Source organism: Hibiscus syriacus, unplaced genomic scaffold, assembly GCF_006381635.1.
Source record: "Hibiscus syriacus cultivar Baekdansim isolate YM2019G1 unplaced genomic scaffold, ASM638163v2 tig00111166_pilon, whole genome shotgun sequence".
NCBI classification, from domain to species: domain Eukaryota; kingdom Viridiplantae; phylum Streptophyta; class Magnoliopsida; order Malvales; family Malvaceae; genus Hibiscus; species Hibiscus syriacus.
Window position 1 is genome coordinate 218,933 of NW_024063008.1, and position 16,163 is coordinate 235,095.

Sequence of the window (16,163 nt, forward strand, 5' to 3'; positions counted from 1 at the left end):
ATCCCATTACACATGAGAATAAGGTTTTGTTGTTGTTGTTGTTGATACTTTTAATTTTTTTAATTTACTCATTAAAATTTCGAATTACTTTTATTTTAGTCATTATAAATTATTTTATTATTATTCTATGACGTGGTATTTATTATTATTATTATATATAGATAATTTAAAATAAATAATAAAATAATATTTCTATTATTATTAAATTTAAAAAGACATCATCGCCCCTTCTCGTTATCGTTGACCTTCGGAATTGAAATCCTAAATTGTACCGAGACACTCGCTTTGACATGCTAAATTCGAATCTGGTGGTTGTTTCACCGAAAAATGTTCCAAAATATATGAATCTCGACTGAACATTTCGGTTTGTTTACTTTTGATCTCCAATTCATTGACTTTGGAGCATGTTCCGATAAAATAGAAGTCGGATTCGAATCCAAGGGTTGAGGCAAAGTGACCCATGAAATTTGGGACTAAATGACCACCATCTACGGCCGACGACATTTAGATTTCCTCACTTTTGATTTGATTTGTAACATGTTCCGACAAAATGGAGGCCGAATTTGAACTCAAGGAGTCGAGACGAAGCGGACAATAAAATATGGTACGAAACGGACACCATCTACGACTGTCGATGGTGGCGTCCAACAATGACGAATAGTGGACGACCATTGTTAGGTTTTAATTTAATATTTTAAATTAATTTTATAATAAAAAAATATCATGTCTTATCAAAATAATAATAAAATAATTTAGAGGGACCAAAACAAGAACATTCAAAAGTTTAATAAGTAAATTAAAAAATTAAAAGTAAAATGAATAAATTAGGAGAACGAGTAAAATTCACTGATGAATAATATATTTTACCCTAAAAAAATCTTGAATTAATCGTTGGATCTATATAATCATATGCAGACGATATTGAAAAAAATTATAATAGTAAATTTGTGGCTGAAATTTGAAATGCCTTCGATCATTTTCCAATCACTATTCTCGATCATACTTGATTTTAAAAGTCCAACACCCATGTCACTGAAATCATATGTTGGGCAGTCACATTAACTCATAATTTTTTTTTAATTTTATATTTGAAAATATTATAATTTTATTTAGTACTATTAAACGATTTCAATCGTAAAAGTGGTTGTTTTATCTCTAGAGCTTTCGAGTTCAAACATATACATATCTAGGGACTAAGATATATGTATGTTATCATTGATTGAAAAAATTATAAATAAATACTACTTCATAATCACCTCAAAGTAATAAAAAGAATTCATAACTAAGTGATCTTTGCATCAACCACGTTCATTGTATGATATGTTTTTTAAGGATTGAACATATCTAAAATGAGTTCCGCAGACAACACGATAGTTAATGTAAAGACTATCGAGCTTTGTTCATTACGAGATATTTGTCCAACTTGAAGATGAAAATAATTTTGTCCAATAAAAAACACCTCATAAATTGAATGTTATCCTATTAACATGGGACCATTTCTGTACCTATGGTCAATGTTTTACATGTCTAACAAGACATTGCAACAGCATTTAAGTGAAAAACTTACTTCAAACAAACTCTTTTCACTTGAAAATTGTTGACACTATTCCATGGGCGAGTACGAATGGACCAAAACCACCGGACATGGTCGGCCTCTTACAAAGGTGGTCCATCAAAAGCTTGTACTGACTCTGACCAAGCCCTCCGGAGCCATTGTCGAAAACGACAAGGGTCCCCTTCCACGGTTACCACCTAATTAACTAGACGTATATATGCGGCATCGATACAGTTCGAAGATGAGCCCTAAAGTCTAAAAAACTCTCTTTTAAATGAGTAGTTGCATGAAAGAGAGAGGGAAAAGACAAGATCAAGACTTTGTTTGAAGGGATAAGTTAATTTAAAAAAGGAAGACAAGACAGTTTCACAAGTTCCTCGGGCAAAATTAATTGCAAATCGTGGATGACTGTTTTGTGTGTGGTAATGTGAAAGAAGAAGAAGACCAATTTGGCTTGAATGACCACATATTTAAATGAAACAAATAGTCAGGCTTTGTCTGGACTTGTGTTTCAGATTTATTCCAACAATTTACCCAGTTTTAATATCAATAACAAAGATTTTCACCTGCAAAACTCACTGACTCAGACTCAAGTTGACACTGTAAATGTCCTCAAGATGATGACCAATTTTGTTATGTACTTTCAAAATGACTGTTTTTGGGTTTGGATAAAGTTTTAAGAACTTCACTGACAAATCACTATATGGTTTTGTTTGATTAATTATTAAGACAAGTGTAATTGGTATATGGTTATGTTGATGGATAAAAACATATAATTGCACATGGTGCAACAGGAGACGTGTTGGTGATAATGTTGGTTTGGTGCTCAACAATGTCGTTGTTGCAAACATTTTAAAATATTAGCAGAAATAGGAAACCGAAGGCAGCTTTCTTCTATTTGCTGTTCTCCACCGAGAATACTGGGTCCAGGCCCGTTTATGAAATTTTGGAAAAAGAAAACGAAGCAAATAATGTGCTAAAGAAATTAAAAAAGCAGTGAGTAGAGAGTTACTTACCCAAGAATTGAGAATTTAAAAACAAGACAGGCATTTGTCTCAACACAACGCAAATCAAAATGCAAATTTGTAAGTTGGTGTTGAAATTATCGTTGTTGGCGTCAAACATAAGTGGACCACTTAACAAACAGTGTGACAGAAAAAAAAAATGTTAGGAATAAATTTATTTCGCGAAAAAGATTATTATTTGGATTTTATTCAACGCTGGTTGAAAATTGAACCCGGTTTCGTTCTGTTAGGCGTATGGGTTTGGGCTATAATGACTGCTACTTCAAGGGTTCTACTTGGAAGGCATTTCCTTTTCGACGTTTTGGCGGGGCGCTTGAAGGGATTGTCGCGTTTCGGTATTTGAGGTTCTAGGAAGCGTTCTCAGAGGTATGGGGTTGCTTCTTGTTGCCAAAGTTTGTACTTTTTACATGAGGGGAGTGGATTATTTGCTTTATGGCAACTGATGTAAAATTTTGATAATTCAAATTGCAATTATGCATTTTAAGCGAATCATATATTTATGGATTGCTTTCAAAATTTGGTTTTTGTGTACAATTTCTAAGCTTGAGAAATGTTTGCATACGTCTCTTTTGCTTCATCAAGCTTTACGTTGCGCATGGTTATATTCGTCGATCAGCTATGCAAATGAGCTTTGGCATCCATTTTCACATTTTGAAGGTATTTTAGTTACTGATTGGATGAGGAAGTTGATTATTTTTATGAACACAGCATGGTTTGTTGTTAATTGATGAAGTTAGTGGCCTAGTTCCTCGTGTAAATCATCAACCTAGTCATACAATTAGCTCTATAAAATCAGACTGACCTCCTTTGGCAGAGAAGCTTTCGTATCAACCTTTATAAATCACGATTCTAGTTATAAATGTGTATGCTATCATCATTATTTCACACCTCAAGGTTTGATTGTTTAATAAGTGGGTATGTATTTCTTAATCAAATACTTTGGTTAACAAGCAGATATACTTCGGTATGTATTTCCTAGTCCCATGTGCCTTTTGTTTCAATAATTGTGATCCCCTTTGATTGATCCAAGGTGACCTGCGGATACCAAATATTATTAACATGTATACAAATCATCTCTCGTTATTTGCTGATTAGAAATTTATAGAGTTTTTCTTAAAGGTCTTATCGGACTAACAGGTAGACAGGCATGTCTCTGAGCCTAGTCAAGAGGGACACTTGCCCAGGAGTCAGACCCAAAATTATAAATTCACGTATAATTAGAAAAAGATAAACTATTTATTTATTATCTTATTTATGTTTTAATCATCCAATTTTTTTTCCAAAATCATACTTAACGTTATATATCTTTCATTACCCACAATTAAAAAATTAACAGCGATGATGATATGGTATTTTTAAATTACTTTTTTTTACTTTCCACTTAATTATTCTTTTATTATTTTTTTGACAAGATAAGTTAACATCTAATATGTACCTTCTTAAAAGAGAATCATGTTTGTTTTGTGTGAGTAGTTTGATGTCTAATAAAATTTCTTAATGTTTATTTACTATTGAATAGTTTTTTCTTGTTTTTATGATTTAATTTTTTAGTACTTGTTGTTAAGTACCTAATTCTATGTTCGTCTCGAACCACTAAAAACTAAACAGGCACGCAGTAGAGAAAATCGGTCATTCTAGATAACTCTTAGAAACTTGGTAATTCTATTTCTGTTTTTGTGCAGATAGACATGTAGAAGTTACTCTTTGACCTTAGAAACTCGGTAACATATTCCTTTCCAAGACAATTTTGTGTAATTGCCTTGTATGGAATCACTTCTTGGGTTATCGTTGTACCAACAATAATGCAGCAACTCTGATTGCAGTTCGTAAAATTTTGGTAGAGATTACTAACATGACAATTTAAACAAATAATAAAGAACATCACAAAATCCGTATCGTGATAAACTATTATTTTAGAAACGAATTTGTCTTAATATATGTAACCACTATAATATATGAATGTTTCTCGAAGTTAACATGATCTCTTCAAAAATTCATGCACGTGAAAATTAGAACGGACTTAGACGTTACTGCTTTTCTCTAAGGAACATAACTTGAAAGAAAGCAAAGGGCTTTTGAGAGTAAAAACGATGAGAGAGAAATGGTTTTTGCAGTGCGTTGAAAATGTTGAAAACATTTGACATTTAAAAGCTAAGACCACCAGTATAAAATGAGGATTAATCAACTATAACAATTACAAAACCAGTAAAACGTCGAAATGAATACTGTAGACAATTCACAATCAATCTAATAAAAACAACATACAAGAATTCCAGAAAATATGTTGTGATTGATAGCGGTTAAGAAGGTTTCATTTTGGTTTTACAATTCTAAAAGAAATTCTCGCAGATTTTTACTAAAAGGATAACGTGTTGTATGTGTCAAATACATGTAATTACACAAACATGAATTGGATGGCGACGTTGACGTATGTACGAGAGACTTGTCATTCCACATCCAACCAGGAAAGAAATGAAAAACTCATTGTAAACCCATCCAAAAATATTTCCCTTTCCAATGTGATATTACTTTTAAACTCTTTAAGAGTTACCACAACAAATTACTTTTAATTTTTTTTTTATTTTGATTAATCTGGGTAAGTACAAGATGATATATATTTAAAGATTACTTTCAAATGCTTACACCCCTGTCATTCGTGGTTCTTGAACTTGAGACCTCAAAGAATAGCAACAATTAATTTACCACCAAGATTGTTTGGTTCGTGCTACTTTTTAAAATAACAAAAAGTATTTTAACCACATTTCTTTATATATTAAATAAAATAAATAAATTATTTATGTATTATTTTAAAAGTCATTAATAAAAGATTGCTTATAGAACTTTTATGAATTGCACTATTTTTCATTAAGATTAAATACAGAGAAACAATACTGATACACCAGCTAAACCGACAGTGTCTCTTAAATTATTATGGGTTCCACAAAATTATCACAATGAGAAAGAAAGAAAGAGATTTGGGTCTTATTTGTATAATATTTTTTTATAAATAAATAAAAAAATTAATTGTGTACCAAGCTGGGGAGTGGAGATAAATATCAGTAACACAACTGGATGGATGATCCGCATTCATGTTTGCCCAACTAGCCGACAATGAATAAATAGGACGGTAGATATTAATTCAAAGTTTAATTAAAAATCAATTAAAAATTAAATTATATTTTATTATAATTATAATAATAATAAATTATTTAGTATTTAAGTTTATTTAATAATAAAAAATTTAACGATTAAACTCATTAGTGGATTTTTGACACACACACATATATATATATATATTGAATTATAAGGAATAAGTGGTTTCATTAACTTTTAGTTTTTATGATCTTTATATTTTACTAAGATTTATTTATCTTATTATTGAATGTAAAAGATAAATAAATCAAATTACATTATATCTTATATTTTGTACAATACTTATATTATATTGATTTTCGCGTTATTTTACTTTCAGCTTACAAAATAGCCCAGGATTTATCCTTACGTGATTGCTCCAACATGCGATCTTCATTGATTGTTATTGTGTCATATATTTTTTAAGGAGTTGCATGGATGATAATGGAAAGTTTAAATAATATTTGTATTAATTCCATAACCATAGAATATGCATTTTCCCCACTTTTCAGATGAACGAAAGGTCACTCTTGCCTACCTTATCCTGTATTGCCACTCATACAACTTATCGTTTTCAAACAAAAGCAAATATATATATATACATACTTTTTTTCTTCCTTTTGGTTGACTTTCTTCTTTCCCATCACATCCATTTTGTACATGCAAAGGGCGTTCCAAACTTATTTGAACGTCCAACGAAGGACTTATATTACAAAGTTACAAACACAAAATCTTAATGAAAGTGATTTTGTTCCACTCCAAGTCTCTTGTTTTCACGTTAATGGAAGGTAGGCTCTGCTTCTTCTAATTCAATCCCATGATCAGCAAGTCTCTTGTCCTTGTACACGTACCGCTTAGCAAAAACAAAGTAAATTACCAAGTTCAAACAGCTCATAATTGCCAGAAGCCAGTAAAAATCATAGAGCCTCCCTTTATTCAGATTGTCTGGGAGCCATGGATGCTTGGTTCCAGTCACCTTGTGAACTATGGTCACCAACAAAGAACTTAAGAAAAACCCCAATGAAAGGGTACTCAAAAACAAACCCGTGCTCATTGTTTTCATCCCTTTAGGGCACTCCCTTAAGAAAAAGTCGAGCTGCCCTGTGTATATAAAGGCCTCCCCAGACCCCACTATCAGAAACTGGGGGATCAGCCAGAAGACCGTCATCGGGATTTGAGCCGATGGGTTGTTCGTAAGACCATGTGAGCTTGCGACTTTCAACCGCTTTATCTCGGTAAGTGCAGCGGCTATCATTGCAATAATGGACAAAACTAAACCAACACCAATCCTTTGCAAAGGGGTTAAACCTTGTGGGTTCTTAAGAAACTTTCTGGTAATTGGAGCAATGATTCTGTCGTAGATTGGGACTGTCAAGAGAATGCTACCGATGAAGAAAACCCAGAGTGATGCAGGTGGGATTTGGAATTTGCCCATGTGACGGTCCATGGTATTGGCTTGAGACACTGAAAAGGTTGTCATTTGGGCATGGACGGACCAAAACATTATGGTGGTTGCCCAAATGGGTAACATTCTTATCACCAATTTCACTTCTTCAACATCTGTTAAGGTAGCTAAGTTCCACTTGTTTGCCTCGGCAACAGATGGATCCTTGACCGCTGCCCTGTCCAAAAAACTGTACAAAATTCCATGTTTATGATTATGATCAATATGAAGCAATAAAGAATCTAAAAGCAAGTGTTACAAAAGAACTGGTTAGTATTAACAGAGCGTGATGGAAGGCAAGTGAACAGGCTTTGGACAACTAAGCCAACATGTCTGACCCTTTAACTGGGGGAGGTGTAAATTAATCGTTTCGAAGACAAGATTCGTGATGAACGATTAGGGAACAGCTGGTTCGGTGGCTCGTGATCTCTTTTTTTATTCATATACTAAATATATATACCTCTTGTTTTAAATATTATGCTAAAATTGACATTTAGAGAAGAAAATTGCTAGTTACTAACCGGTACTCTTTGCTGTGGGGCAACTTTTGCTTCTTCTTCTTCTTCTTCTTCTTCTTCTTCAGTCCCTCAGCTGCATCATCAATTTCGAAAAGCAGCGACGCATCAGATGGCAACTCCAAATGTCTCTTCTTCCAGGCAGCGACAAACACGGCGGCGATTTGGGTTAGTGGGCTGCCCACCAATTTCTTGAAACGGTACCGCCTTGTCCCCGATAGAAATACCACCAACCCTATCACGATAGCACATGCACAGATACCGTACCCCCATTCACGCCCTAAGTTGTCCTGGATGTACACCAGGATGGTGACTGAACAGAGCGAGCCTATGTTTATGAAGAAGAAGAACCAGTTGAAGAAGTTTGTCATCCGGGATTTTTCTTCGGGGTCCGAATCGTCGAATTGATCTGACCCGAACCCTGAGACACTGGACTTGAGTCCCCCGGTGCCAAGGGCAGTCATGTACAGTGCTAAGTAGAGAATAATGAGTTGCATGCCGCTAGCTGGGGTGCAAGCTGTTGAACCGTCCCTGTTGCATTTTGGAGGCCTTAGACTTGGGACTATTGTTGAGATTGTCAAGATGGTGACGCCCTGATCGGCAACGTAAAAAAAAAATCAGCTTTAGCTTTAAAAGTGGACGTTTTAGTTATCGGGTAAATTCTTCATTAAGGGTATGAATCTTACGGTTGCCTGAACGGTGGCGAAGATTCCGATGGTTAGATATCTGTGAACAGGAGAGAATTCATAAAAGTTATTTACTTAACTGAGCTGGTGCATGGGAAAGTACTGTAGAAACTAGAAAATGTTTCGAGAGTCGGAGAAGCCGGCAAACCTGCCAAGAAAAGTGTCTGCTACGAAACCACCGAGCAGACAGAGCAAAAAGGAGGTGCCTAGGAAGTTGGTGACGGTGGTGGCTGAGGTAGCACTGCCCAAATGCATGGTCTCAGTCAAATACGTCACCAAATTAACAGCGATACCTAACGTGGTTAGCCTCTCACATGCTTCAGTACCTGAGAAACCCCATATGCTTAATTAGGTCCAAACCAAAAGTATATAAGAATTCAAAGCAAAGCACAAACTAAAGAATGTAAAGACCTAGAATCATGGCAGCACTGGTCCAGCCACCGGAGTTGGAGCGGTCGGCGGGTTTTCCCCTATAGTTCCAGGCATCAGAGAGTGTTTTCCCTTGTATTATCGGGAGAGACATTGTTTGAGAGAAAGTGAAAAAAGCTCTGAACGCAATGGTAAGATGAAAGGAGTAGTTGTGGCGACGATGAGAAGCAAAGGGTGGTTATATAGAGGGAGAGAGGGTGTGGCTCAGGGGTGAATTCACGAGATAATGTTCTCGATTTTTTTTTTTCACGATATGGTGCACATCCTAGATTAATTGCTGGAATGGGGTGAATTATACAGTGGTCTTGGAGGTCGCCATGGCATCCGGGCGACCTTGGAGGTCGCCATGGCATCCGGGCGACCTTGAAGGTCGCCATGGCATCCGGGCGACCTGTGTGTATTACAAAGGAATAGGTCGCCATGCAATCAACATGGGACGTGGGAATGCATGGGGGAGGGGATGCATGGGGTGGGAATGCATGGGGGAGGGATCAACATAGGATGTGGGAATGCATGGGGGAGGGGATGCATGGGACGTGGGAATGCATGGGGGAGGGGATGGTGCATTGGACGTGGGAACTGTGCATGGATATGCACGGCGAACGGTGTAGGTGACGGTGGTAGGTAGGTCGCCATGGAGTCTCGGCGACCAAGGTCCTGTAGCTGCATGCATGCGTTGCATCATAGCTCATAGCTCAGAGATTCCTGCACCCGTAGCTCTGTATGTGTTGCATCTATAATTACGTTATTGCAGCGTTAATTTAGCTGTGAGCCTTTCAATGCTCAATAGTTAACGCTCAGTTGCTTTATATAAAGGATATGGGGTATAGGGTAGAAGCACAAGCAGAACCAGCACATATAAATTTTGTCGAGAGAAAGAAGATAAAGGCTCAAACATAGTTGAGGTAATTTTTTTATTGTTTAATTTAGTTTATTATATGAAATTATTAGTTTGTTAGTTTCGGGTTTAGCTTAAAACTAAAATCTAGTTAATTAGTTTGTTAGTATAAATTATTAGTTTGTTAGTTTAAGTTATATTATATTAGTTTATTAGTTTAAGTTATATATTATATTATATAAAAAATTAGTTAATTAGTTTCTTAGTTTAAGTTATTAAATATAAAAAATATTAATTAATTTGTTAGTGTCTTTAAACGTATATTAGGTTGTTCGTTGAAGTTGAAGTTATATTATAAAAAAATTAATTAGTGCTTAATTAGTTTGTTATTTTAACTAAGTTATATTATAATAAAGAAATAGTTTATTAGTTTAAGGTATATTATAATATATTAGATTATATAAAATTAATTTGTGGGAGCTATTGTTGTTTAAATAAATATTTTGTTTACACATACATGACATTATTTTACAATATTTGCCCACGTACAGATTGATTCGAAGAAAGAAACAAGGAAGGAAAAGAAAGTAAAGGAAGAAGGCATAAAGACGTGAGTAATTTATTATTTTTTGTTGTCCATTTTGTTGTTGTTGTGTATGTGTAAATTAGTTAGTTAGTAAGTTTATATTAGATTATATAAACTAATTTGTGCGAGATAATTTCCGTTTTAAAAAATATTGTGTTTAAAAATATTTAGTGTTGTTTTAAAAATATTTTGTTTAATTTACATTGTATGTGTATATTAGTAAGAAGTAAAAATTAATTGAATGAAATAATCCGGACAACGCATTATCTCGCGAAATAATTATTTCGAGAACATTATCTCGACAGTTTTGCCTAACAAATTTGTTTGATATTTTTAAAAAAAAATATTATCAAACTAATCATTATTATTAGTAATAATTACTAAATGATTAGTATCAAATCTAAATCATTAAATATTTATAATAAATAATTATTAGTGATTATGACTAAATCATATATTATTAAATCATTAAATATCAATCATTAGATTAATAGTAATTATCAAATCATTATTAGGTTTATTAGTAAGCAATCAATCAAGTTAAATAATAACTTTTATTTGATCATTAATATAATAGTATATTATATTATATTTAATAATTTATGAAATTATCTTATCTAATTTTTTAATCTAAATTAATTTATTTTTTTTATTTGTAGAGAAAATGAGCAACAACTTTTTCACGATTGTCCATTATAATGGACAGATTATGGAAAATGAGGTCGGAGTAGTTTTTCAGTCTCAAAAACCAATAAATATGATGTTCAAAAAAGACATCACATTTATAGAAATGAAGCATAAGATAGAAAGAAAAATTCGAGCTGCAGTGGATGGTTTGAGGTATAGGTTTATGATATGCTCTAACCCAGTCAGATATGCTGCAGTTCCACTTGAAGAAGATGATGATATTGGAACCATGGTTGGATTACATGAGTCAACCAATATAGCAGTTATTGAATTATTTGTTGATGTGCGTAACATATTCGTATGGCTCGCATGGGGAGAACGCTCGTATGGCTCGTATGCATGGGGAGAACCATTGGCTCGTATGGCTCGTATGCATGGGGAGAACCACCTCGCATGGGGAGAACGCTCGTATGGCTCACATGGGGAGAACGCTCGTATGGCTCGTATGCATGGGGCTCGCATGGGGAGAACGCTCGTATGGCTCGCATGGGGAGAACGCTCGTATGGCTCGTATGCATGGGGAGAACCATTGGCTCGTATGGCTCGTATGCATGGGGAGAACCATTGGCTCGTATGTTCCCGTATGTCGCCTGGATTGCATGGCGTCCTACAAGATCGCCTGGATTGCATGGCGTCCTATGATCACTGTATAATTCACCCCATTCCAACAATTAATCTCGTGTGTGCACCATATCGTGAAAAAAAAAATCGAGAACATTATCTCGTGAATTCACCCGGTGGCTCAGTCATGTTGAGAAAAAGTCAAAATTAGAGAAAATGACACATATGGCCTACACTGATTGGCTTTGCTTTTATTTAACTACACGAATGATTGATGCGCACACCTCCTCCTCTTTTGGGACGTCCGACTTTGGAATTGGAAACCATGGTAAACATTGGTCGGCTGACTTAATAAGAAAATTAAACTTATTTATACTAGTATAAATGTAATTTTACTTTTATAAAATAACTATGTGAAGACACTAAATTCTATCTGTTGTAAATATTATATGATAGTTACTAACTATATTATTTAATATGCATACTTATGTATTTTTCATGTTTGTATACAGGCCCATCACAAACAAAACCAACATCACGTGTAACCCAAGACCCGTTCTAAAAATCAGGGTTTCTAGAAAACCCTAGCACGCCGTCGCTTCTTGCATCTCATCCAGAAGCCCCGAAGTCCCCTGGTTCATCACGTCTTCCTCAGCCGCACTTCACGGATCCAACGTCCCCATCAACACCACCAACGACGCAAGAATCTCGCAAGGCTCATCCACAACCAACAAATGTTAGAGTCCTATTAGGACTCAAAATAGGTTTTTACTATAAATAAGTGTAATCAAACCCGTTTTAAGGAGGGAAAAAAAAAAGAAAAGGAGGAGGGGATTTACAGAGAGAGTTTACACTTGAGCCCATACACAGTAACTTTCACACAATCTCACACACACGAGATACACAAACATTACGAGAGGGTACACAAGAAAACACAGGAAACTAGCAAATCTCTTGTAAATTTCGAAAGAGAAATAAATAAAAGGTATCGCTTTTACCTTTGTTTTTCGATTCGGTTCCCTTACACTGCTTGCATGCCATTATTGTTGAGTTTTTGAACCACCAAGAACCATTCGGCCGAGGAACGAGAGGGAGGCCCTTCGTTTTTCAAAAAAAAAAAAAATTCAGATCTACGTTTTTTTAGTCGATTTTTGAAAAACAATCTTTGTTTTTAGAAAGGAATTTCAAAAAGCTTTCGAGATCAAAAAAAAATATATAAAAACGCGAGTTTTACCGCCGATGAACGACGGCCGGCGCCGTTCAACGGTGACGGCGAGGCGGCGTATGGTGGCGTTTTACGGGTTCACGAAGAACCATGGCCCTGTTCTTCATTTCTGAAGAACAGGCGAGAACATATTAAAGGAGAAGGGAACGTTTTTTTTGAGAAGAAGGGAAAATGAAGCATTAACCCTAAGCGTTAGCATATATGCACGACCCATGGGTCGGTTAAGACCCGCTTGCCTACTCGGTTTCACCCCAGATCCACGCGTTTTCAAAATAGAATGGGGAAACTCCCGTTTGGCCCTCTGCTTTTTCAAAACTTTCATTCTGACCCAAAATTTGACTTTTACGTTTTTTAATTTCGACCCCAAACTGGATCTCTCTTTCAAACCAGTCCTTATACTTGTATGCATATATAATTAATTGTATTTTTTATCGGTTATATTTTTTTGGTTATTTTTATATATACACTATTTGTACGTTTTTTATCTTCCTATTCCCTTTGTTTATATTATCATTATTACAATACATATATTTCGTTATTACTATCTTATGTATTTTATATTCTAATTTTTTTTATTATATTACACCTTTGATTTATTATTTTTATTATTTCTCAGTACACATTTTGTCCACATGCATAATTGTTATATTCGTTTATTTACTTATTTTACCTTTTTCTTTTAACCCCGTTGTTTATTTGTTTATTTATTATTTTTTTTTCTTTGCATTGTTAACATCATTTTTCCCTCTGTTCTATGTAATTTACTCATTTCTGTTTGATGATTCTTACCTTTTTTATTTATTTGTTTATTTTATTTAGTTATTTTTCTTTTGTTTTCATCATTTCATTTGTTTTCCCATTTTGCTTTCTTTATTTCGTTTTCATTCTTTTTATCTAATGTGTTTTTTGGTTCTCTTAAGGGCGCAATTTAAAACAATTTAAAGTAAGTAGCTTGGATCATTGTTTTTACCTTTAAATTTAAACTTTCAATTTTTCTTAATTTAAGACAACTGGAAATTATATAGTATCGAAAGGGCAGTTCAAGGGTGCCAACCCTTCCTTGACTGTAACCGACTCCCGAATCCGACACATCTTTGGTAAGACGCAGATCAGGTAAGAAATAAGGTACCCGGTCAACCCATTTATTTTTAAATAAATGATCGGTGGCGACTCCAATCCACATTTTTCTAAGTCGAAGCCCAATTCCGGGGCCCAACCGAAAGACGGTTCCGACAGCTTGGCGACTCCGCTGGGGACAAGGTAAGCGAGTTAGGCTAAGGTAATTTCCAGTTGTCTTTTTAACGAAAAGGGTAAGTTTAAATTTTAAGGTAAAATTTCGATCCTTATTGCTTACTTTTGATTATATTTTTCGAGTAAATAGTTGTACTAATCGTTTTCTCATGATTTCAGCTTTCCAAACATTTTTCATCTAAGGCTCTAAACCCGAGCTCCGAACCCGTTTTAAGTGGGGGTGAAAGCGACGCCTTCGTGTGAATTTATTCACCGTATGGGCCTAGCAAGTAGCCTTCGGGATTCATATACCTTATGCCTTCGTGTGAATTTATTCTCCGTATGGGCATAAGGGAATGTGTCCCCTCGAGTTTAACTTAGTCCACACAAGCCTGTGATGGGTTTCGGACTAAGGGTCTGGTCGGTCCAAGGGGACACCAGCAAGGAGAACTCGAGTACCGTTTTTAGAACCCAAACCGGGAGGCTTTGAATATATAGAGCCTACCCCAAAACCACATTCCAAAACCTAGGACATTTCTTTCCTAACCTTTTTTTTTATGTTTTTTCATTTACCATTTATTTTTATTTATTTTTATCTATTTCTATTTTACTAACGTTTTTGCCTTTGTGTTTGTTTTCTAGCATTTGCATCATTACAAGAGGCTATTGATCCCTAAAAAACGTTTGTTATACACAAAATAATTCGAGTTAATGGACAAAGGTGTTGTAATACAAGAGATTGAAAACGCTGAGGCACGACTATGGTCCGAGAAGGCTCAGAAAGAGAAGGGAGACAGTCTTCAGGGAAACTATGTGTCAGAACTGGTTAGTTATGCCGCTGTCAGCCTGAAACAGAATAATGTCCAGGAGCTGCGAAACATTTGGGACAGTTGGAAAAATGACAGAAAGCAGAAGTTCAGCCAACGATATGGTGATATCGCCCTCTTGCTCCATGTCAAGACTGATGAGCCCTTACTCCGAGCATTAATTCAATTCTGGAATCCGGGATATAGTTGTTTCACCTTTAACCAGGAAGACATGGTGCCTACTATCGAAGAGTATACTACTCTACTACACTGCGAAAGCATCAAGCTTGAGCGAGCCTACATTAAACACATCAAAAGTCAGCCCTTCAAGAATGCACTGGCCAAAGTTGCAGGAGTAGATGAGAAATGGGTAATCGATCAGACTCAGCGTAGAGGCGGTGGAGAAGGAATTGAATGGATACAAATAAAGCAACTAATGAAAAACCACCCTGATGAGTGGAAGACTATAGACCTTTTTGCACTGGGTCTGTACGGTTTGATTATCTTTCCGAAAGCTTTGGGGTGCATTGACGTTGCCGTGGTGGAACTATTTGAGCAACTTTCTAAACGAGTTAACCCAGCACCAGCCATCTTGGCCGAGACCTTTCGATCGCTCAACCATTGCCGAAGAACTGGCGGAGGAAGATTTACCGGGTGTATTCAGCTCCTTCAGGTCTGGATTCACAGCCACTTCTGGAAGACTAACGGAGTTGCCTACCGCCGTTTCAGCACCACCTATTCACCTCTAGGTGAATTTATTACCTTAAAATGGCATGAAGGCGCCTCGAAAGAAAAATGGATGAAGGTCTTTACGCATCTTCAAGACCGAGATATTGTTTGGAGAGCCCCTTGGTTATTCCTCAGTGATGTTCTTTTTCGGTGTGGTGACTCCGACACTGTGACCTTACTTGGACTTTGGGGAGCAGTCGGGTATGCTCCGCTATTAGCACTTAGACAGTATGGAGCACGTCAGTTTGTCCCAGTAACATGCGGGTTAGCTAGGTCAGAGTTTGAGTATCACGGCGACAGCTATAAGAAGATGATCAAAGAGGCAGCCGAATCGTGGAGGAAAGTATTCCGGATGGATGTTGTAGCTGCCAGAAGCATGCTCACTCCGGATTATATGGAGTGGCGAAGATTGAGAAAGAATGACAATATCCCGGTGCCAGACTGTGATGACACCCGGACCATGGAAGAACATCTCAGGCATGTCCCTTCTGAACTCGAGATAGCCAAGACCGAGTTTGAAGCCGTGAATAATGAGCTGAAGCAAAGAATAAAGGAACTTGAAGCTGAACGTTATCAGTGGAAGCTTGATGCTGACTCTCAGAAAGATCGGGCAGAAAAACTGGAAAAAGAACAAAAAGAGTCCGTTTTGAGCTCGAAGACTTGAGAAAGGGGTATCAAGATAAGGTCAAGGATAACTCCAAGTTGAAGGTAACCT

General features: G+C 35.9%; 1 protein-coding gene across 1 annotated transcript; it reads right to left on the reverse strand.

Annotated features, from left to right (window-relative positions):
* Positions 1–6,272: 6,272 nt before the first annotated feature.
* LOC120155130 (protein NRT1/ PTR FAMILY 6.3-like) lies at positions 6,273–8,922 on the reverse strand. The gene is made up of 5 exons (XM_039166697.1): positions 8,769–8,922; positions 8,506–8,683; positions 8,358–8,397; positions 7,678–8,264; positions 6,273–7,346 (listed from the first exon to the last, which is right to left on the reverse strand). Exons 1-5 carry the CDS (start codon positions 8,878–8,880, stop codon positions 6,491–6,493), a joined length of 1,773 nt encoding a protein of 590 aa, XP_039022628.1. The 5' UTR covers positions 8,881–8,922; the 3' UTR covers positions 6,273–6,490.
* Positions 8,923–16,163: the final 7,241 nt, after the last annotated feature.

Excerpts from the sequence above, each read along its gene's own strand:
- LOC120155130 (XM_039166697.1), bottom strand. The coding sequence starts at position 8,880 with ATGTCTCTCCCGATAATACAAGGGAAAACACTCTCTGATGCCTGGAAC. Across the intron at positions 8,398-8,505 it reads GCAGACACTTTTCTTGGCAG|ATATCTAACCATCGGAATCT; the intron begins GTTTGCCGGCTT and ends TCCTGTTCACAG. Across the intron at positions 7,347-7,677 it reads CCCCACAGCAAAGAGTACCG|TTTTTTGGACAGGGCAGCGG; the intron begins GTTAGTAACTAG and ends AATTTTGTACAG.